At 38.6% G+C, this 25,320-nt stretch overlaps 1 protein-coding gene across 3 annotated transcripts in view; it reads right to left on the bottom strand.

Annotated features, from left to right (window-relative positions):
* Positions 1-22,599, bottom strand: part of SLC39A10 (solute carrier family 39 member 10) — a 44,353-nt gene extending 21,754 nt beyond the window's left edge. For 2 of the 3 annotated variants that reach the window (XM_074593758.1, XM_074593760.1), the window contains exons 1-3: positions 22,414-22,599; positions 2,976-4,019; positions 1,721-1,922 (exon numbers count right to left, since the gene is read on the bottom strand). In XM_074593758.1, the coding sequence (XP_074449859.1) occupies positions 1,721-1,922; positions 2,976-4,010 (1,237 nt within the window). In that variant the 5' untranslated portion in view covers positions 4,011-4,019; positions 22,414-22,599. Of the gene's footprint in view, positions 1-1,720; positions 1,923-2,975; positions 4,020-4,830; positions 4,901-22,413 lie in introns of all 3 variants that reach the window. The other variant, XM_074593759.1, reaches the window with a different exon arrangement.
* Positions 22,600-25,320: the final 2,721 nt, after the last annotated feature.

Below are 25,320 nucleotides of genomic sequence, written 5' to 3'. Positions count from 1 at the left end.
TGGTAATAAGGCAGGGGTCAACTCTTACTGCAATGAGACTACCCCACAAAACAATTAGCTACCATATAAAACACACAGTATATTTGGTTTACAGCAATCTTTGAACAGTTAACAAGATAGTAGCTGTGTCACTTCAGGAGATTTATGTATAACAAGTTAATTATTTTAATGACTCCAGCATTGTTAAAAAAATTTACCAGCAATGCATTCTTTCCATCAATTATTAAAATCTATGAGAACGTAGTTACTTCAAGCTTTATTTCTAATGATGCTAATAAGGACCTATATACTAATCAATATTCACAATTACCAATTACCACAGCTAAGCATCTGCCAACAGTTCCATTATAATTTATGAAAGATAGCAGTAGTAAACGTATTTTAAAAGTATACTCAGTTAGGACAAGGGGTAATGGCTTCAGGACAAGGGGTAATGGCTTCAAATTGGAAGAGGGGAGATTTAGATTAGATATTAGGAAGAAATTCTTTACTGTGAGGGTGGTGAGACACTGGAACATGCTGCCCAGGGAGGTTGTGGATACCCCACCCCGGGAAGTGTTCAAGGCCAGGCTGGATGGGGCTTTGAGCAGCCTGGTCTAGTAGGAGGTGTCCCTGCCCATGGCAGGGGGGTGGAACTAAATGGCCTTTAAGGTCCCTTCCAACCCAAACCATTCTATGATTCTATGAAATCACAACAATGGATGCTGCCCTTTTACTGCTTTAACAACAGTAGATACATTTTTAGTTTAGAACTATGGTAAGAACAAAAAAAAGTCTACTGATTTTTACTCAAAGCGCACACACACACACTTAAAACTGCCAACAGAGGATTCTGATTGAATACTTCTCATATACTAAGGAGTAGTAAAAAATAGTTGGCATCGGAAGTCAGAAAAAGGAACTGTTGTCAGAAATGGCAATTCAAATGCTCTTGTAACTTGCGTAAGTCTTTATATTTCTTAAGTTCACAAAAAATTCTGGATGTCAATTCTACAAATTTGCATCACTGCTAGAATATAAAACCAGTTGCATCTGAAATCATATTTTCTAGTGAATGAACTGTGATGAAGGTGCTGTTCTCTATTCCTGAATGAGTATATCCAGGTCAAATTTATTAAGAAAATTTGTGCCAAAGTAACACTGCAACTTTCCAACTTTGAGATAAACATATGAAACGCCTCAGTCACACTAAGAGAAAAAGACATAACATATTTTAAATTATGGAAATAATCCAAAGTGTGGGTGGACTTGCTCATGCCTAGAGCTCCTCTGCCTCCAAAGATTCTGTACCTTGCCTATGCTCCTATAACAAAAAGAGTCCAACATATAAAGATATGTGGGAAGAATCCAGGCCAAAATGCCTGGGCCACAGGCCCAATGGTAGGACATTAGGCCTCAAAGACACAAGACAAAAAAAGAAATAAAAATAAGCAAACATAAAGTAAATGTGAAAATAACAAAAAAGGATAAAACGTACAAGAAAGAAAGGTATGCCTCCCTGAGCCATGGTTACTTAGGAGAAGCTATTATACCACCAAACAGGACGCTATTTCTCCTGACTTGAAGGAGCATGCTGTCTCAAATTTCTTCTACTAAATATGTTAAATTTCAACCATTCCTTCACTCTACAGTCAATGCTAAGTTGTATGACATTTCAAACTTTGAAGTTAATATTTACAATGCAAAATAATTGTGAAGGCTTTAGATGTTACACACCTACCTGATGCACCTGTTTTATCCTTATTCTCAATTGATGCATTTTTACTTTTCATGAAATCTTCAAGCTCATCATAATGTACAATACAAAGTCTTCTCTCAATCTGGTACAGCAAAGCAGGACACATATATACAAACATTTCAGGAGATATTGGAGAGCTGGTTTCCAGACCATAGTACCGTAGCAGCTGGGTAACATTTAAACACTGCAAGCAAATCGTACAAAGAAATTAAATATGAAAGCAACTATTTCATTAAAAAAATACCGTTATGGAAAATTTAGCATATGATTTAAGAACACAAACAGAAAGTCGAAACACTGGTCCACAACCAGTGCTAAAACATGTCTAAGCTGATCTAAGTGGTTTTTGAGGGGAAAGAAACAGTAAAAATATCTGGACTATAAACTCAGTCTCCTAACACCTATATAATTTTTGATAAATGTCAGGGAAAATAAGTTTCCATATTCTTTACTATTACACAGTACAAGCAATGCAGAAAGAGCAAAAGGAAAGGAGTGGAAGAACATAAACCCAAAACAGGTTTTCTAACACTTCTCTTCACCTACCAACCTTCTGTGTTTGGAGTTTCACTTTTTAATTTGGTTTAAAACCTCAAACTTGGCACTCACTCCATCCTTTCCTATCCTGACTTCTAGTTTAAAACTATATCAAAACGTCCTGCTTCTGTAAAGGGGGGAAGAGAAAGTATATTTATGGTCCTAGCAGAAATAATGGATGCTGAAGGGAGAAATGGAAGAGCTTACACTGAACACAGTGCTACAGAAGCTCTATATACACTGCTTCACTATCTCTTAGGACAAAGAAATTAGAAGCATGTTGAAAAGATGCAGGTGTTTCTTTTAGCAAAGAGTCTCCGTGCAGTTTCCAAAAATGTTAATGATCTTCAACGCAGAAAGAAGTCCAAAAAAAGGTGTGTGTGGGAAGTATTCATGAATATTGGGAAGGGAAGAAACCCCACAAGTAAGCAGGGTATCTCAGAAAGCTTTAAGTATCTCCTTTATACAGGTAAATTGGCAAGAAGATAGATTTTTGAGAAAATATGTATGATGGGCAGACAGAAATGAAAACTCATAAAGTAAACTCAAAACTGTGGCAGTGGCCTTTAGTGTTTTCACTCTGCTACCTGTATTAGACAAGGGTTGCCAACGTGCTTCTGCGTTATTTGTGGGCATGAACCTTGAATTATTATGCAACAACAGCAAAAATGAACTTAAAGGTTCTCCATTTCATACTCACCTCTTCACGATCACGTTCATCTTCACTGTGATCCTTATGACTACGCATTGAAAAAATGGGATGTTTTCTTACACTATGATGTGCCTCTCGCTTGCTGGTATGGTGGTGTCCATCCTCATTACCTAAACTGGAATCTTGATGTCCACGACTAGTAGAACGATCACTACTGTGTTCATGATGGTGTCCATGCAAGTGAGATGCATCATGTACATGACCATCCTTGTGAACACGACCGTGAACACGATCTGGGGCATAATCCCGTGTAGCATTTCCTGAAGTCTCACTGATCTTCTTTTGCTTCTTCTTCTGTTTCCATCGTTTTCTTTCTGGCTGATCCTGAGTAGTGTTTGTCTCTGTTGAAGGTTCATGGTTCTGTTCTCCATGTTCACTATGACTAGCTGAATCATTACGAGAATGATGCGTACCATTATGGTCATGATGATGTAGACGAGGGTGGTGATGATGGTGATGGCGACTCTGATCATGAATGTGTTTGCCATCATCTTTTACTGATGGCACAACTGCGTCTCTCTCAGGGTCACATTTATGATTTCTCTTTGTGGCCATACCAATCGTGGTTTGGTTTTCTGAATCTGAGTGGCTATGAGGATGGTTACGAGAGTGAGAATGCTTTCCTTCCTGTACTTCTAAAGCATATAAGTGAGAAACGTGATCATGGCCAATATCATTATGATTTATCATCACTACTTTTACCTCTCCTAAACCAAGGCTTACTAAAAGTTTTTCCAGGCCAAAAAAAGATAATCTTCCATTTTCACCGTAACGATCAAAAATCTTTTCAATGTAGTATTTTTGTTCATTTTCAGCTTCCAACGTTGAAAATTTACTCGGCACAGATTCTGTTCCTCCATTCTGCAAGTAGGACATATTTGAAATCTGATAGTCATTATGGTAGTGTACATCTCCCTCTTTAGGACTGTGGTCGTGTCCATCTTCATGGCAATGATTGCACTGATGAAAGATAAATGTCAGCAAACAAATGATGCAAAATTTTGTGTGCATGTGTACCTTCATCTCTGTTTCCTACAAGAAACACAAGGGGAAGCACTTAGGTGTAAAAGTAATCTCAACATTTGTACTACATGAGTATCACTCTGGCACTTATTTGTACCAATTGAATGACTCACAAATCTTTTTAGATATTGGTGTTAACAGAATAACAATTGCAGTATTTTTACTGAAATAACTGCATTAATGTACTTTTCTGATCCAACAGTAAGATAGGCTCTGTGTATTTTAGAGATGCAGTCTTACATACCATACTTACAGGAGAGTTACAAGAAAAACATCAGCATTTACAGTCAGTCAGAACAATTTTTGTGTACATTTTCAGAGGCATCTATGCTTATGATAACCTATAATATCGAAAATCTTGCTAAGACACAAGTTACAATAGAAGAAAAATCATTTAAAAACAACATTGTCTGTATTTTCTTATTTATGGGGGTGACAGGCAGATAACACAGCTGAAAACCCACACATCATTTGTTCTCTTATGTGCTGCTAAAGTACCTCTGCTAAACACACGCACTGTACCATTCCCTATTTTGATTGGTAATTAGTGATTTGAAAATGTTATCATTAACCAACTTTGATGTACTGCTTAAATGTTCATCTTTTTAGTACTTTTTACTTACATGAGTTTACTGATTCCAAAGATCTACATGGACCTTAATTTAAAAATAAAGTTATATGGAAAATGTCTGTTTATGCAACTCAAAAAATACTGTTAATGCTGAAATACTCTAGCTCAAAGTAGTTAGTACTGGTTTTTAGAAATTATATCGTCTAGCTAATGCGGTTTTCAATTTAGTATTAAATGTAAGAAACTTACTATTCAACATCAGGCAATGAAGAAGACACTTGCAGAAGTCTATCTTGCATTCAGAGTTGAAAACAATTCGCTATTTTACAAAACATGACAGTTTTATTTTCTTTACATCTGCTAGCAAAATATATATAATACCAGAATAATTATTATAAAAGAAACTTTTAAGAAAAAAAAAAATCCAAGTTTATATAAAAATCTTATCAAACTAGAAAGCTAAACATAAGCCAAGAACTGTACTTTATGACTTCTATTTTCTAGAGACTTATTTTGGGTAGAGAATAACTTCTAAAATACATGTTTTGTTAAAAAAAATAGTTTAAACACTGCCAGGGTTTTCTAGCAATACGTCATGTGTTCTGTTTGGTACCAAGCCAAATGAAACGTCTAATATTTACAACAGTTCTGCTAGATACACGTAGTAGGAAATCAAGCCCTCCTATCAGCAAAGGAGCAGACAACAAAAAGAAAGACGCACGGAGCTTCCCAAGCAATCTGAGCAGTTGAATGACCATTTAAAAAAGTTTAACAGAGTTCACTAAAATAGACGAAGTTAATAAATACAGAAGTAGGGCTTTTACACATAACTACTCAAATTTAGAATATGACTGAGGAGGAAATGAGCTGAGAGAAAGGATAAGGACGGAGCTCCATCCACTCTGCTTTCTCTGTACTCGGATGCTACCAAAACACTGCAACAAATGCAAGGATGTAAAGTAACAAGAAAACAGGTCAAGTACGCTTTCATCTCTTTTTACACAGAGAGTAGTTTTAGTTCATTATGCACACCGTGACTAGAGCTACGACTGACCCTACGTTCGCAAAGATATCAACGTATCCTAAAACGCTACTGACTTTAAGACATGAAATGGTAAATTTAGGTGTCCTTCTCAGGCCCGCCTTAGCTGCTAAGTAAAAGTGCTCTGCAGCAAACCACAAATATTTAAAGTCCATTTTAATTTCCTAAAATATTAGCTTGATGTTTTGCGCTTAAAGACTTGCAACCACATTATTGCATCCCCCCAGAAGAAATCTCTTGGAAGCTCCTACACTTGCAACAGGTTGACAGATAAAATGAATCAGAGGAAAAAAGGAAAGGCATACCTTTTAATGACTTTATATAGCAAATCAATGAGTTAACACAGAAGACTGGGGGAAAAGTTTTTCCTGTTAACCTTTTAGGATGAAAATTCAGTTTTCACTGGAGCTTCAAACACTTGCAGAACTCTCTTTTGCAATACTGACCCAGATACAAATCTAAGATCAGAAGAATATCTGTTCATCTGAACATCTGCATCAAAGTTGATTCCAGGGACATCAGATAGGTCAATGCGTATCATCATTGTATACTATTGTTTTATTTTTATAAACAACTGTTCAGTCATCAGTCTGGAATGACCACAGTTTGTCTCCAGTTCAATCACCTACATTCCAGTTACTGTCTTAAGAGCTGTGACAAACCTTTTCAAGTAGTTTAGTATCCCAGTTCATCCCCAAAATTTACTGAGATATTATTTTCATACAGTCTTTTTCACTCACGGACTCTATTTAAGGCATCCTTAAAGTTCCTATAAATACATCACTGGCATTAGTACAGAAACATTAAAGCACCCTCCAGAAGCTTTTTCCATTCTCCTCTGAGGAAACAGGTAAGTACAGAGTTGTTACTGGTGGAGTAGAAAGAAACAGCTTGCAAATCTTTATCCAAGAGTCACTGGACTGAGTCAACCTTCAGATTGTATGATTGTCTGGAAACTCATTCCATAACCTTTAAATAAAGAACATATGGTCTTTCTCACACAGGCTGAGAACCTGGGCTCTGTGGCTTACATCATCCCAGGAAGCAGAAACATTCTGGCAGTAAGGAAAGGTAGGGACTGGATCAGGCGTATGGCTGGTGACAGATCAACAAAGCTCCACATTTCTACAGGGATACGCAGATTTTCATCAACTGAGGATTTACAATGTTGGCTGTTACTTAATGTGAAGAGCAGGTTGAGGATCTGGAATAAGCAGTTAAGGTACATGCAAGACAAATGAAAGCCCTGGGAGAAAGCCGAACTTACATATGCTTGCACAGAAGCCGGCAGCAGCAGGTAAGTACATGCAGTATACTGTAACGCTCTCGCAAATTGTTCAGTGCCTTTTTAACTTCAGTTTCTCAGTACTGAAAGCAGCATCTCAAGTTTAAGTAAAATTCAGTTACTCAAACAATACTACTTTTGTAGGTGAAACACCTTTTCTCCTCCTTTGCTGCATAATGGTAATATAACCAGAACAAGCAAAGTCAAATTATTCTCACTTAAACAAGCACGATCCAGACTAAAATATCTCTACCAGGAAAATCATGACTAAAGCATGATCGTAATCCCTTTCACAACCTCATGATCTTTTTCATGTGACTGTCTCATACAATACTACTAATACATTACTTTGAAACTTCAGTCATGCATCCCTAATTGTGGTGTTTAGCTTTGAATGGTACCTTTTCTCCATGCCCTAATGGTTAAAATTGTTTGTAACCTATGATTGTGATTCATTGTTAAAATACAGGAGCCAACAATATCAGACCAATTTCAAAATCAATTAGATGTCTCACTATTTTCAACTAAAATAGTAATAACCCTAGCACACTATTTTTAATCTCTTTTTACATAATTTTCTGTCCCTTCTATTGTAATTCTTGTTACAGAAGAAAGATGCTTACAAACAAATGTACCCATCATAAAAAGTCTCAGACCAAACAAATACTGGGAGTTGATTATTTCTTTGTTTCTTTTTAAATGAGCTTCATTATGTTCCAGGCAGTTATAAATAGCTGTCATCTTTAACCTGTCAGGCAGTATTCGTATGTGTAAAATACTGGAAAGCTGAAGTCCAAATTCTATATTTCAGTGGCACAGAATTGTATATAGCTGATCTCAATAGAAGAACATTAAGACTCTTGAATCCCTTCAAAAGAATATGGAAGGGCAGCCTGAGGACAAGGCTACATCAAAGCTGGAAAAGATTCTGCCCATTATTGCTGTCAGCCTTTGCCTTATTTTATTCACTCTGATTCCCCGCTGCCCCCGCTCCTTCCCTCCATAGGTCAGTGATGGTCAGGCACCCAAAAGGGGGGGACATGAGGGAAAACATCTAGCGATGCGATGGTTAAGAAACTAATGCACGCAGAGGCCAGAGCTGGAAATAACAGCACCTACTACATTTCGTTGAACTGCAAACAAGAACACGACAAGTCTTGCAGGAGACACCTGGGCAGTGGAACAACCCCACCCTAAGTCAAGCTGCAAAGTTAGAACAAACGTGTAAATTCAGAGTGGATAAGATAAATAGATCTGGCACACCAACTGACGTTTCAGAAAATGCACACAGTGCTGCCAAATGCATCCCCTCCCCTCCTCATTCACCAACGCAAGCAAATCATTCATACTAAATGCAGCACTGATTGCACAGCCATACACAAGGTTCTTAAATCAGAGGTGTGAGATCAGAGTATCTGAGCAGTACATCATCAAGAGTTATCTTTTCTGTATGGAAAACTCCCAACATCTCTGTGCTAAACCACCATCTGCCTATGGCGTTTCATCTATTAAACTAAACGCACCTATGATGAAAGCTGATTTATTATTTTTTTTTTACAGCCTTTTTCATTCAGTTTCCCTTGGATCCCTGAAACTTCTCCATAGTACCGACTATTTCAACTGTTCTTTTATAGAACTTTATTTTTGAGAAGACTTCATTTAAAGCCTGGAATACCAACATGATTTTGGGGGACATTTTTATTTATCACCAACTGCTTCATGGAAACTAGAAAAATAGTTCAATAGTTAGCCTTTACTTAAAACAACAAACTTTGATTTAAATAATGTTTACAAAATGTAAATGCAATTGAGAGTCACATCTACCATTTCAGTGTTTGCAACCCACATACTACAGCATTTTTCTTAGTGTACAATGCTGAGTATTTTAAGTGCCCAACTTTCTTCCTCCCACCCCTTTTCCTGTCTGCTCCCAACAATTTTAATAACCTGAAATATTTGTAACATAAATGCACTGGATTTCTCCCCTTCCCATGCTCCTTCCCAAGTTATTTTAGTTTCTCTCCCTTTTTGTTCAACTTTCATTCCTTGCTTTCTCTGAAGAATGTTCTGCCCTTTTTTTTTTTTCTATCTACAGAAGAGATCTTCAAAAACTATCTTTGATATCTCTAAGTAGATACTCAGCTTGAATACCACAGTGACTAAAGTGCCTTAGCAAGACTTCATGGGCAACTTAGAAGTTTCACACCAGACAAAAATACCAAAACCACACTTCAGCTAAGATAAGAGAGCGCTCAGAAAGACAAAAGGTTTTAAAAATAAAGACAAAGCAACATTCTTAGCAAACTAAGATATCTTCTCCGTTCAGCACCGAAAAGTTAAGCACATACATCATTCATTTCTACTAAGAACTGCTCAGAGTAATATATAAGAAATGGCAATTTATTTGAGAGAGATAAATATTTCTTGAAATAAAGCTACTGACTACATACACACCGTTTTTCTTACAATTCCTGAAAATCAAAATTATTACTTATACTGCAGGTATTTACTCCAAAGTACGTGCAGGACAGATGCCTGCAGTACCCCACCACTTCCAGTACAGCAGCTGTGCAATATTTCATACTAATACCCAGTTCAAACAAAGGCTGGAATCTGAAAATCCAAATGAACCTACTCTTTATTTCCTACATTTAAATTTTTTAACAAATGCCAGAATATAAAGTCCTATTAATCTAGCACATGTTTTTAGGATAAATGATTGGGAAAAAAATATTCATGTGAAATTATTATATTGCTGTTACTGAAAGACACTTTAAGAAAGCCATAAAAGCATTTAATTATATAATATTCTCATTTTATCAGTCTTAAGCTGACATTAGTTTCTGGATATACAAATAGGAAAACATGCTACAGATCTAAGAAGTTACAATTAACAACGTCTAACTTTAGTTCTCACCCATCTCCTGTATTTTCTTCCCTCTTCAATTTCAGTGAAACAGGTTTGTGGACTTAAGTAAAACTCACTCATTTGAAAATCTACAGCCCAGTAGGAGGGGCACTTCGTAAGAACAGACTATTAACTAATTGATACAAACCATATTTGCTAAGTTAATACCAGATAAGACTTAAATAGTACAGAAAGCATTTATGCATAACTGAACACACCATGAAAACTTTTTAAAAATGTGAAATGTGAAGTATTTGAAATGCCAAATCCCAAGCACACTAGAAAGTGATCCTAAACTAAGACAGTAGGAATCTACTAGCTCAGTTATCCAGAAAGGGGCATTTATTTTATTTTGAATGGAAAAAAAAACCTGGACAGCCTTCTTCAAAAAGGACAGTTATTTGTAAGAAATTGTAGAGTACAGGATCTTTCTCAGAGTTCAAAAGAATATAAGAACATCGAAACAGTTGGAAGTTCTGTAAGTATTAGTTCTGCTTACCAAGAATAATTTTTCAGCCATTCATATATAAACTGTATGTAGTCCATAAAACATCTATGAATGCACAAAACAGAACAGAGATGGTCTGATTTTGTGCCAACATTCTACTGTTCAATTAGGTCCTATTAAGATATCAGTGTTTGTAAGAATGAAATATTTGAAAAGATGAACCAGTTACACCTGCATTTTAATATTTTATCCTTCTACTTAAAATAAGCAAATGCTTTTGTTAGAACTAAGGCTGAAATTCAACAAATACTTTAAGATGGTGTAGCACTTAAAGCAGTGGTCCTGCCCTCCCCCGCTGCTTCATTCATTCATTCCCATTCCCACAAAACCATTTTTATATACCAGCACATTTGTTTGCTGATCTGTTCGCTGTGCAGCTGTGCAACCAGATTCTGCTGAAAAATAGTCTGGAAAAAGAAAAAAAAAAGATTATTTTCAAGACAGATTACTTTTCCTATCTGGTTTACCGTGCAGCTGCACAAACACCACAGTCCACAGAAAAAAGGGCAACCTTGCTTTCGGTGGCAACACCAGCTTACACATTTGGTTGATCTGCAGCCTAGTATTTTGGCTACTGCACACATACAACAACTGCCCACCTCAAAATGTACTCAAATAACATTGAAAAAACAGTAGTGGACAAATTTCCTATTGAAAGACATTTGAGAAGAATCTCTCCAACTATCCCTTCAACACAGAACATAATAACGTTTGCAATGAAGTGTTAGAACAGTTGCAGTACTTTTGTTCTTCCTATAACTTAAACCGCTACACCTATTTCATCCTTGCGCTACGTTAAAGTACTTGCAGTATGTTAAAAGGCATTAGAGACATATCTTTCATATGCATTTAATTCCTACACTGTTACAATTAAAGCCCCTCTATCACAGCTACAATCCAAAAAAGGAATTATGCATGTCTACTATTAAGCTGATGACTTGTCTCACTTAAAAAAAAAATTTACAAAAGCTATAAAGTATAAAGGTCCATTGAAAAATGGGACTAAGGCACATTTGTTTTGCATGTGCTATGCCGAATTAGTGCCTGAGGGTTATGATTATTAAAGGCTATTACTAGAATTTAGAGATTGCAGATTTTTTGCTTGACAACGTATACCTTCGATTCAAATGTGTATTTTTAATTAGAAGATTTAATTAATGAACCATTGTCACAGAGTTTTGTAAGGCTCTCTGTCAACACACCATTCAAATTCTTCTTAGCAAATTCATTCTGTCAAGAGTACAAATCAAGAGAACTACTACTCCTCTTAGGTGAGAATACAACCTTCTTTTCCTATGGGTGGTAAAGGAAATTTGGGAGACAACAGGCAACTACTGGAACCACTCACATCTTGAGTTAGTGGGCTCCCAAAGCTGTCTTTGTTCAATAATAGTGGGAGACAAAAGTGTCCATAAGGACATCCTGCCAGATCCAGAAGTAACACTTAACTAGCTTACGTATGACATAAAATAGTCATATTTCAAAACATATTTCAACAGGCAGATCCACCAAGAAAATGCCCAGCTCAACCAAAACGTGTCGTTTCCATCACATTTCAAGTAGGACCTCAACAGAAGTCATAACATTTCGTAGCTCTCATTTATTTTAGCCAGGATTATTGTTGAAGAACTACAGGGCTACCCATTACAGGTCTGTGCGATGATCATGAAGGTGACCATTCAAACTGATCCAAATACTGACTGACTGGCTTCAAAAATTAGTCATCGTCAACTAACCTTTCTTAACAAGGTATTAAAGCAACTTTGAAGGGACACAATTAGAGGCGAATCAATGCAAATGTAATATATTTAATACCCAATATTACTCTTACAGCAAGATTAGAGACAGAAAAGGGGAAAAGAAGCAGAATCCTTAGAGCCTTAATCTAAAATGCAAGCAGAGATGTCTTCTTAGCCGACCAAATTAAAAATACTGATGGGCTAAAACTGAAATCTTAAAACCACCATTACATACTTCCCTGTGTCCACCACCTTGCAAGTGCGGGTACATTCTAACAGCAACACAGACAAGCACAGACACATACTATGGAAAGTGAGACTGCATTACCATTTTTTTCTAAAACTACATTACAATTAGATCTATCTAACCTAGACTATGTTGTGTGCCATTTAATTTGATCTAATATTAGTTCCTGGCTTTTAAGGTAACTATAATTTGGTACATTCTTCTTCTAGTACCTCTCCTGAAATATGGATACTCCCCTATAATTTCCTTGAGCGTCACCATGTCTTCTTCCTTTCATTATAATTTTAATTATAAGGATTTTCTAGACTAACTGATGATTTGATTTAATACTATTGTGGTCACTATCCTTCCCATTGGGATCACTAGGACATTGAAGTTTCCTATGTCAATCCTTGGATCACTGACATCTTTCATCTTCACTGATTATTATTTTCCCTTGCTATTGGGGCCTTCTTCATTTTACGTGATTCTATAGGCTCTGCGTAATTTCTATAACCCATTTCTGTAAAGAAAGAACACTTTTTATCAGGAACCCGCTACTTTGGTACATCCTCCCAATTACCTGAAACCTGTAAATGTTAGTTAATAAGCAAGTGAACCAACTTTTTGTGATTTTTCCAGCATTAAAATTAAAAATTGTTTCTAGTGTCGTACTACAGTACAAGAAACGTCTGTTGGTTGTTGTTTTTTTAATTAAAAAGAAGGGAGCTACTTGCTGTCTCTGACCTTTAACACAAGTGATTAGTAAGTGTATCTTGAAACAAATCCAGTATTTCAGATGAACAAGACCATCCTGACTAATCAAGAGGCACATTCCGCAAATGGTGGCGTAAAATATTTGCAGGTTTTCTGGTTTTGACAAACAGAAATGGTTTGGCAGCCTACCACTGAAATTATCAAATTTCTCCAAAAAAGATGTTCTATGCTCTTTGCCACTGATAGCTGAAATCAAATGAAAACTGGACTGTACCTCTAAAATCAAAGGGTCAAGAGTCGCTTTTGACCATTATTTCGCAGGTTTAACTTCAAAACTATTTAAGATTCACAGAATGTAAACATTAATTTCTCTAACAAATGCTTTATTATTCCATGGATAGTGGAGTCAGCATCTTCTCTTAAAAATATCCTCCCTCCTTCCCTCTCCTTTCACTACTGTAATTGACAGTACATCACACCCTTCCAGAGTCTGCTGAGCGCATCAGTCATATTACAAAATACTTGACTGTGATCATATTAAAGTTATCCAAAGTAAATGCATTATGTGATCAGGGTTGCACATCTGTTCCACAACATCAAGCCAATTAAAACTACTGTATTTCAAATTACATGTTTAACTAGTTAACAGACTACAAAACAGACTTGTGGTAGAAAATGGCTTAAACCACCAGGGTAAACTGACAGAAATCTATCAAACTGATACACATCAGCAAAATTAAAACGTACTGGAAGAACTGGTTAAAAATCAAGACAGTTACAGTCCATCTACACCTCAAACATATTTTAACACCTAAAATAGCTCAGCTTAAAATATCATTAAACATAAACAGTATGAGAGTTTAATCTTGAGAACAGACAAACTATTGATTCTAGCTAACCACAGCAGATGATACCTAAACATCTGTGTGCTGCTAAGAGTCTGAGGCTTTGCTGTTCTTATTTCTAGATGCACAACAGTTTCTTGTGAATCCTCTGATCCTCTTCATAGTCATTTAAGTTTTTATGATATCTGGTAACTAGAATACGCTGTCTCCTAGCAGGCCAGGTTAAGAAGTTAAAATAAATAGGTTAGCTGTTTGGCACTCAAACCATATCTAGCTAATGCTAGGCCCACAGTCCCTGACCAGAGAAGTTTTCAATAGAGGGGAAAATCTCATAAATTGATGCCTGAACGTTAAAGGTTGAAATACTTTTTTTTTAGAAATTTGGCAAGGCTAATGATGTATCTTATCTTTGGCCAGCGTAACTGTATCCTCAAAGGAAAGCACAACAAATAAGTAAAAATACCAAAAAATATTTTCTTTTCTGATAGGCTAATTTCGCTATTTCTGATTAAACTACATGTACTTTCTAGTACTCGGCTTTAACTTTTATAATGTAAATGTAATGTTTAAAACGTATACTACTGGTAATAGGACAGTGAGGTAGAATGTTACGGATCACGCTATGCTTACTGTCAAGAAAAGTAAAACCAAAGCAAACCACAACAGCACGTACAGAACAGAAAACGGCAGAGCACGTGAGGTATCATTTCAGTATTTCACTATCATTAAATCACTGCTGGGAACTACTGTATGACTTATTTGATAAGATATAGGCAAAAATTAATCAAAAAATGTACTTCTTCATAGTTGAAGTACAATCCTTTTATTTGAAGAACCGTCTACTCCTCTCAATGTTTCCCTTTGAGAGTATTTTGTTTATAAAATGTAATTAATTCTTTGCCTTTCATGTCCACATTCTGAATTTATTGTTAACAATTAAGCTACAGTTATAGAGAAAATTACAGTAAATTATTTGTAGAAACTCTCAGAATTTTTCCTAAAGAAGCCTTTTTCCATTTCATTACTATTTTAAGAAATTAACAACAGTACATTGTCTTATTCCGTAGTGCCACTTTTATTTGTCCATAGCCCAATCAACTAAAAAAAAAATTAAAATATTAAATTCATACATTTTTAAGAGGTTCTTGGCTTAAATTATACTGCAATTGAACTATGAGAAGTGGTCTTATGCATCAAAGGCTAAAAAGTACCATAATACACTCTTTCATTAGACAAATGCAGCTACTTAGCACTGATAAATCAGTAGCTTCTATGGAGATTACCAAACAAAGTACGGTCTTCAAAGACAGTGAAAGTATTTTTACATCGCCTAGCATAACTGTTTACTGCAATTAATTTGAACACAAAGTTTGACACACAGAAAACAGGAGTAATAATTTGCTATAGTTGCTGCATTCTTATTAAAGCATCTCATCGAAATCTATTAAGAGTCAGCATTAAAACCCTCACATTCCTTCTCCTACTATTGAACATACATAGTTAGCAAAAGCCAGCACGAGAATTTTTGCCCAGAGCCACTAAAAATGAACTTCTGATGGGACTCTGTACCTTACTTTACAAGATACAGATACATAAACTTAGACCACGCACTTTACAAAACTCTATCTCTTACCTGTAATATAAAGACAGTAACTGTGTAAAAATACAAGTTTTAACACGGGAGGCAATTTAGGTTGTGGTTCTTCAACAAAATGCAAACAAAATAAAAGTCTAGAATATATTACAAGCATTAAAAAAATAGCTATAGACATATTACAATAAAAAGCTAAATTTTGTATATACATCCTACTGCAACTACTGTATATTTACTGAACATGTGGTACAAGTCTTGAGAGCAACTGGACAATTCAAGCACCGTTTTTATAATACAATGCCTCTGCTAGACAACTGCCTCAATATGCAGTTCAGAAGAGGAGTAACAGAAAGTCTGTCCTGTTTACATATCATATCAGACATCAAATAAATAGGAGTACTTTATTTTTAGCATAAAAACGTAGCAATGCAAGGCTACCACGTTATTTGGACTGCAGCCAAGTAGGATTCAATGCAAGCTAGTACAATTTAGAATTGTACTTTTAGGTTGAGATATTGTCTTCTATAGACAGGCATTCAGCTCAGCAGTAAATAAAATGCTTCAATGTTCTGCAAACAGAACTAGCCAATAAATACAGCCTAAATGATACAGTTTGCATTTCAGGGAGCGAGAGTACTTATCGAGGTAATGGAGCCCTGATGAAACGGGGTCTTTCTTTACAGGAATGGATTACAGACATTACATAGAGCCTTGAGAAGTAATATAATCATCAGTTAAAATTTGATAGTAAAGAAGCTCTTCTGGACTGCTCTGTGTATGGTATGAATGAAGCAGTGCCTACAGTGGCAAGATAAGACTTAGTCACACTTAGATGCACACCCGCTCACTATTCCTCCTTATAGGAAACAGTTGTGGTATTATTAGTTATTGTGCAAGGTGAGTTAAAGTCAACTTACAGTTGTACAAATGACGTATGGTTACTATCATGAACCACCTTAGAACTAGTCATCCTGGGATACAGTGCTACTCAGTCACACTTAAAATGCAAATCAGTATTAACAAAGATATAAATACTACTCAAAAAAAAAAATCCACATCAAGAATCACATTAGCACCTATTTGAGGAGAATACCTTGGAGATTACATATATTTTTCCTTTGTTTTGCTTTGATATACCAACCAAAGTATGGCTGCATGCTATTGCCAACAATTAAGCTTGGTTAAAAGAGGAACTATTTATAGATATCCAGTCACCAGCTGTAAATCAATTATCATATACAGTTATCCTTCAGAATTCAAGGTATTATTTTTGTCCATTAATAATCATCACACTGCAGTAATAAAAATGCAGCTGTAATAAAAACTAAGTAAATAAAAAATAAAAAATAAAGATCAATTTATGAATGTGGTACAAATCAGGTAATCTTGAGATATCTTTGTATATAAACTGTATGAAAGCACCTACCTGGAATTCACTTTTTTTTTATAGCAATCTTTATTAGGAGCTGTGATTGGAAACTATTTCTAAAGTGTTTATAACTTACATGCAGAAACGCTGTGCAAAGTCTCTGTTGAGGAGTATATTTATAATTTTATGCAAATCCTGCGATCTTGTATAAAACTTCCTTTGTACATTCTTAATCTGAAGAGCTTTTTATCTCACATATGCATTTTATCTCGCAACGAGACTAACCACAGGAATACTTTTACAGGACTTCATTTGATTAATGAATTTCAGACATGATCATAGTTATTCATTAACTTCCAGTATTATGCAGACTTTATCTCAAGTCTAGATCAATTTAGCTACCTAATATCATGACTACAAAACTAAGTCTCTCTGTCACTTAATCACTAAATTGAATCCATACAGAATACAATTTTCTGTACCTCTTAACAGTTCAGAAGTTACAGGGCTCTAACTCCTCCCTAGTTAATATACCACATTTCGTACATACTTGATACTTTGTTTGATACTAAGATGATGTGACCATCAACACAGAGGAAAAGGAGGGGGAGGTTTCTATAGCAAACTTCCCCATAAGACTACAGACATATTCCTCACAAGTGAAAATGAGATTTCTCTTTGGGCTGCTGCTCAAAAAAAAAAAAAAACAACAACAAAAAACCCCCCAAAACCCACAAACCCCAAAACTACAAACCCACAGAAAAAAGAAAACCAAACAAAACCCCAAAAAACAAACCTGGAAATTAATTTTATTAATTTTCACAGCCAAAAATTTCTAATAAACACAAGCAAACTGTGTTTGTTTGCAACATTTGGTAGGTTCATTTTGCTGATGTTCGAGATCTGTTCAGGAATATTTTTTACTCTGTTGTTGTCGTTCACAAAGCAGCAGTAACAGGCAAATACACCTATGTTCAGGCTCTCCAGTAGACAATGCAGTATAAATTCTGTAATAGGTCCACCCGTTTTAGTAGCAGTCTAATTTTGCATTAGTAAAACCAGCAGATTTCCTTCACTCTCATCCTACTGCTTTGGAAAGCAGCAACCTACAGAAAAGGTGATAGCCAGATGAGAATGAAGCTCCTAGGTCATCAAAAGCTGAGGGAGAAAAGACAACAGCTGAGTCATTCCTCCTCTGCAGCAGCCAAGTCAGAAAACAGGGAGAGAGATGAGGCAGCACAATGGGACACCCAGAAGATGAAAACTGTTCCAGTGTAATGAACTGTGTTCCCCAGCATGGGTACAACACCCTACATATAATTTCAACGTCCCTTCTTCTCATAAGCTTTTGAGACTGACATGAGGAAACCATCTTCTCAGTCTTTCATGCTGCCTTCTAGCTTGTTGGGTATTAAAAGCTGTACTGGGTTTGAATTATCACAAGAGGTAACACAACACAAGTGACTTCAAACTATTTTTTAACTTCTTTACTCCTCAGATTTCTATTACATCAGAAAAACTGGAGAAATGGCCCTGATACAACAGCACATGAAATATTATGAAGAGGTGGACAAAATGCAGTGCATACCTTCCTTTCCTTTAGGAGATGACAGTGTAGGCAGGACATGGTTTCCAGCATTTCAATGGGTTTTTGAAACTTAAACCGTTTGGTTTTGTTAGCTTTGCCTAATTGTCACACAATTCATTACCAGATTTTATTAGGTATATTTCAAATAATATCTCTGTTGCAATTTAAGAATGAGCTAAAAAAGATCTAAATTCTTTCTGCATCAGGTCTTACTTCAGGCCTTTATCAGCAAGCTAAAATTACTAGTTCTCATTTATAACAACTTGAGTAGCCCACCCCCAAAGATGGATAATTTTCATGATAAAATTAATTTAGAGAGCAATTATTTAAAACAAGTTGGACTCCCACAGAAAAACAGGAAATTATACAGGTTTTCTTCATATTAGGAGAACAGAAACTGTTCCCCGAAAGGCATAAATTATTGGTATTCACAGAACTCTGCCTGCAACTAGAGCTCGATGCTGTGAAATGTATACCTACACAAGGAACAGAACTACTGCAATTAAGCTTTCCTTCCTTCAAAGTTCTACTGACATTTTTAAAGGCGTTGAGAAAAAAGTCAGGATACTTTCATTTGACAATTCTGAAAAATACTATAAAATAACATACTATAAAATAGCAAATGTTTTGGCAGTTGATAGTGAAACTGTGAAGAAAACGGAATGTGGTTTTCTTGTTCTGGTATAATTTTCGTTGTTGACACACGCAGTTGACACACGCCTGTTCATTCTTGATTCTGTAGAATAGTTTGTAAAGATGCCACAATATTTCTACTAAGTTTCACCACAGTTAAGGACCGAATTGTAACTTACAGGAAAACTTTCCTGGAGCTTAGCTTTTAAGTAGCTTGTGTAATTTTAATTCTGTAACTCCATCTGATGAAAACACGTAACTGTTTCCAAATCCAGACTGATTTATTTTATCACTGATTTATCAAGTGCCCATCATATGTTCAAATAAACTTTGACTTCTGTAACAACTGTGACGGAGACAGGAATAACAAAGTCATTACAATAGGCACAATCATGATCAAACATTAAAACTGGACAGCCAAAGCAAACAAGTTCAATCATACTTCCTTTGGGTCTATATACACCCAAACTTGAAGCCATGTGTTCTGGGCACTAACAGTTTCTTCCTACTTGAACCAGCCATTGCTTTGCAGAAAATGTATTATGAATAGAAGGATCTAAATTACAGTCGCTTGACTGACTTAGTGAAGAGCACAAAGGAAATCTATGCCAGGTTGGATATATTCATTTTTCCATGTGTATACACTTATCTTATTTGTGTAAATCAAACTACATAGAAAGTACGTATCTCACTACGGTTTCCTACTGATTTTTCGAAAGGAATGGTTTATCAACATGCAAGGGCTAAGTACCATATGAACTCAATACCCTCCTAGTGACTTTACAGATACAACTATAGAAGATGGATATTGTCACAATATCACGTAAATCTTAGTTTAAGATCACTAATTAAAAAGAAGTATTTCCAAGCATTATAGTAGATGAAGATCAGAACCAGGACCTGTGCTTTTTCATGCAAAATGAACTTTCTGGAACACGCCTGAATTACATTACGATCCAATTTCACTAGATTTGTAATGGGAGAAACAAACGTTAAGACAGCTAAGCCTATGAGCATTATCTGTGCCACTTTAAACCACGACTCTTCTGTAATTACACATTTCATGGCTGTTTAGATACACACTCCAAACTTAGTACCTGGTTTTTATTTAAGCTAATGTGGAAAGTACAAAGACCTACATGAAAGCTACGAATAGTAATTAAAACAAACCTCATTGTTTTGAAGAATTTTTTTTTTAAAAAACATAGGCAGAATCTCCTTTCATGTTGCCTATTCCAGATAGGCAGTTGTTTACCACCCTTCTACATCCACCTTCTGCGGACACTAAGGCACATTCCCATATGGAACTGCCAGCCTTTATCTTGTGAAAGACACACAATTAATTCACAGTCTATATACAGGCCCTATTATCTTTTAGAAATAGATTGCATGGCTGCATACTTTTTTCCTCAAAAGCATGTAGGTGTTGAAAGCAGTTTAAAAAGAAGCGCTGCAGGACAATAGCACTAATTTTATTTTAACAGTTGATTTAGAACAGAAAGTTAGGAACATGTAGTCGCACTGCTCTCAGCATTCTTGGGAACCAGATTAACTTTTTCACATTATTTTCTTACATTATCATACCAGAGTATTAACCTCAGAATAACCAAGTCTAATTCTTGATTTGGAGTCGAGTAGTATGCCTCACCAGCCCCCACAAAATACCTATACCCCTACACACGTCATAGAAAGCACATCCGTAAGTGAAGGAAAATCAGTGTGTTCTCTATTAAAATAGAAGTTTTAAAATGTAATAGGACACGTTTTGTATAGAAATAGTTTTTTATGTCATTTTATCAGTTACTACTACCCAGAAGGGATACTAGAACATACCAGCCGAACACCCCAGGTATCACGTGTTAACTAGACAGCAATTCTGAATCTCTTCCACATTTCTGAAAACTAAGCAGGCCTTCCAGTGTGCATTTCTCAATGCTGTACCAGGCTTCACGTATGACAGGTTCCCTCCGTATTGTGGTACAACATCCCGTCTTGATAAAAAAAAAATTGTGATTGTTACTCCAAGACACACAGCGTTTCGAGTGCTAGAAACCAGAATTACTTCTAACTCGGGCAACTCTTGCTCAGAGACAAGAGTTTAAGAGCTAGCAGGTATGAACGCTTCTAACAGAAGCCCCCCCCCCCCCCAAAAAAAGACAAAGATAACTAAAGATTTAAAGAGTAATTTTATTCCAAGGTTTCAACTTAAGTATATGTTTCCAAAGGATGCAGCATATGCAGTAGAGATAGTTGAGAACAGTAAATCAAGTCATTTCACTTGTGATTTCTGTGTACGGTATACTACAGCCACTGACAAGAACCTCCTGACCCTCTTTTACCTCTGTTTAAGGTTATGCGCGGGTTACAGCCCGAGCACCATTTTTGCTAACTAGGAACTTCAAGCCAAGCAAGATTTAATCGCGTGGCTTGCTCAATATCCGCCATCACCCTTACTGCCCCCAAACAGAGCTGGCAAAATACTACCGAGAGTCCTTCACAGACACAGCTCGGAAGCTCGCCCCCCGCTCCCCCTTTTCCCCATCCCGCACACCCGCTGCACGTCACTCTCCTTACAGCAGCACCCTGTGCCACCCGGGAAGGGACACCACCTTCCGCCGACGCTCGGGGCCTCCACGTGGCCGCGCAGACACGGCTCGGCGGGGATGGGGCGCTCCCCAACCTCGCTCCCAACAGGAAGGGGGCGAGAGGAACACGGCAAAGCCGACGCCAAGGAGCGGGCCGGCCCCGCGAGGGGAGGCAGCCCGGCTGCCGCAGCGGCCATGCCACCCGCCCCGCCGGTCGCAGCGGGAGCCCGCGGCGCCCCCCGCCCCCAACCCGCCGCCGCATCCTGCCGCCCCCCGCTCTCCCGTCTCTCCCTCTCTCTCTCCGCCCAAAACGGCGAGGGCAGTTACAGCCCCGCCGCCGCCACGTCCCAGTCCCCTCGTTAAGGGCGAAGGGGGCGGGGAGGGTTTACCTGCCGCATGGTCGACTCGAGAGGAGGAAGAAAGGGGGTGGTGAGGGGGGGGGTGCGCCAGGGCCGCGGCGACGCCTCGTGCTCCGCTGCCTCAGGGAGGGGAGGCCGGGCACGGGCCCCCCCCCGCCGCCGCCCCCCCAGACCCCCGCCGGCCCCCTCCGCCCACCCGCCAACCTCCCAGCCCGGCGGCGGGTCTCGCCGCCGCCGCCGCCGTGTCCCCCGCACGCCGCTCCGCATCGCGGGGAAGGTGGTGTCCGTTACCACCGATCGCCACCGGCTCCTTCGCCTCCTCCGCAACCCCTAATCATGCCCCCCGCCGCCAGCCCGGGGCCGGCCGCCACCCTCACCGCAGCGCCGGCCGGTTGTGGGGGAGGGAATGTAAACAAATGGGGTTTTATAGCTACCTCACTCGAGTGCCGTGTGCATCTCCCTCTCCGCTCGGTACCAAACCGCCGCGGCGCCTCCTCCTCCTCCTCCTGCAGCTCCTGCCGCCGCCGCCGATACGCTTATTCACCAACACGGCTACGCCAAAGCCCCGGCGCGCTCTCCCCACTCACCCCCTACGCACCATGCGGATCGCACTGCACGCGCGTCCCCACAGCCCGCTTTACCCAATGCGGAGCCATTTCCTCCTCTCCCCCCCCCAACCCCCCCCCCCCGTTCCGCTTCACTTCCCCGTCCCCTGCTCCAGCACGGACTACGAAAATGGCGTAGCGCCTGTCTCCCCCCCCTCCCCGCACACCCCCTCCCCTCCCTGCGGCGGCTTGCGCTCATCACTCAAGCGATCGGGGCCGGCGGGCGGACGCGCTGCCAGGGCAGGAAGCGGGAGGGCCCAAGCTTTGGGCCGCGCCGGCGGTAGCGGTGCCGTCTGCGCCGTCTGCTCGGGCAACAGCTCGGCTCAAGCGCTCCCGTACAACGGCCGCGGGGCCCGGGCGGCCCCCCCAAGAGCCTAGCAGCCCCCGGGGGCGGGCGGTGGTGGGGGGAGAAGCGGAGCCGCCGCCCGCGCCCCGGCGGGGGGTGCGCGGCCTGGGCCGCCGGACGCTCGGCGGGGAGCCGGGCCTGCCGCTGGAGTCGGGGCCAGGCCTTCGCGGCCGGGCCTGCGGGCGCGGGGCTGCCCGTGCTCCCGATGGCCTGGCGGGGGGGGAAGGGGCCGTGCGGGAATAAAGGGGTATTCCGTGGGTAAGAGCTTGGCTTCCCTACCGAGGTGCCTTTCTGGGAACGGAATGCGTATTAGACAAACACCCCCACCATATTTTTAAACAGAAAATCCTGTCATGAAATAAAAGCAACACTCGTCCATCTAGATGATAAACGTGCCCCCTCTTCCAGGTGGGGCCCTCATCACATTCGATACATACGATTCCTAGACAACAGCTACAGAAATAAAAAATAAACAACCCAGAAGGTAATACCTTATGTAAGTTAAACCCCTTACTAGAACAACACCGAGGATCAGTGGGCATCTTGTTTTAGAACGTAAGACCAACAATAGATCAGAGTCCTTCACATCAAATACTGTTTGGAAAAAAACAAAAAACAACCAGCTTATTTAGTAGTGGTTATTTATAGAAAGTATGTTCAAAGGCTGAAGTGCTGTCTTAGGAAAATTTCAAATAAGTTCTGGGTTGTTTAATTTTTCTTTCTGAGAAATCTGCACACAATTTTCACCACATTTTCCTCCACAAATAACTGATGATTCCATGGCAGGCTTCAATCTACAAGCAAATCAACCTCCCCCCTATTTGTTAGAGAGGCATGCATTTTTCTTTTAGACTCTTATACTACTGAATTGAACTAATTCATCTAATCTTTTCTAAACTTGTCCCTTTGTTAAAGCAGGTGATTCGCACCAGCATTACCCTAAGTCTGGCCTGGCAGAGCCAGAATCCAATCCTGTCCAGAGTCCTATCTCAATCCAAGCCATACTCCATGGTTATCCACCCCAATAGCTTCCCAAAGTCATTATGTGAATTTTTGCTCGGTGACATATCCCTAGAAAACAAAACCAGTTTAAAATACTCAAAATGTAAAGGATTAATAGTATATGTTTACAAACCACAAGAAAGTTGATATCTGTAAGACCCCAAAAAAACACGTAAGCATAAAACTGAAGTCACAGTGCAAAAGAAAACCAGAGTAAACTTCTCTAGATAAGATGAATATTCATTATAATGCAGATAGCGTAACAAACTGATAACTGATAAAGACATGTAAACCTGTGGAAGTTCTGGACCTAAGGTCATATCAGCTTTGTGTGTTGTGCTACACCATATCTTTTGGTATGCGGTCCTGAATCTTTACTGAACTTTTCCAATTACTCTTTTTTTTTTTTTTTCCCATCATTTTCATGCCCCAGTGACAGACTTTCTAATTTCAAGTCTCCTCCAATGGCTTTTTCTCTCTTTAGTATCTATTTTGAGGTGAAAAAAATGACACCTACGTTCCCTCCCTCATTTTTTCCCAAATATCTTACCAAATCGATCACTAGAATACAAAACATACTAGTCCAAAAATCTGACAAATTCTGCTCAGGTCAAATTTTAGGGACTGTTAAAGTGATTATGAGGTTCTACAACAAACTGTCACACCAGATAATTTTATATTGATTTGCATGATTTCTGCCTCAAAGGCAGGTCCTTTATCTCCCAGAATTTTTGTACAGCAAATAAAATACAGCTTGAATTCTAACATTGGTCTTTAGACACCTACTACAATACCCACTGTTCATCACTAGGTGTGACTGCTTCGTGTTGCTCTTTGGGATAGAAAGAAATCCACTGAGTGCAATGAATGTAAAAAAAAAAGTAAAGTTTTGTATCTTCTTTCTATGAGTTTATTCTGAGTGAATTGTACATGCTAATAAAATAGAGCATGTGGGGTTCATTAGCTTTTCTGAACAAAATTCAAATGATATAAAAATCTCATAAAAAACAAAATCAAGAACTCCAGTAAGAGCGCTACAATAGATGAATTGAAATTTAGATGTTTAATACAGAAAGGTCCTTTAAAATTTCAGGATTGATTGATTTCATACTAGTTTTACTGTATTTAAAAAGCTTAGAAAATTTAGGTAGGTGGGTAAGGAAGCTTTTCTGAAGGCAACTTTGCCTTATTGTGGAGGTACTGGTCCTGCATAGCTAATTTCTAGAGATTCACACAAACAAGATATACCAATAAAAAACAAATCTCTATATTAGTGTTTTCTCTATGCAGAAGTCCTCTCCAGCTGTTGCTCCAACATGTATCTGTGTAGTTTAAATCCAGAAGGGACCCTTCCTAGGCCTGCCAGCACTATGAGATAAAGTATCCTT

Source organism: Larus michahellis, chromosome 7 (assembly GCF_964199755.1).
Source record: "Larus michahellis chromosome 7, bLarMic1.1, whole genome shotgun sequence".
Taxonomy (NCBI): Eukaryota; Metazoa; Chordata; class Aves; order Charadriiformes; family Laridae; genus Larus; species Larus michahellis.
Note: the sequence above shows the minus strand (reverse complement) of the source record. Positions and strands in the feature narration are given on the sequence as shown.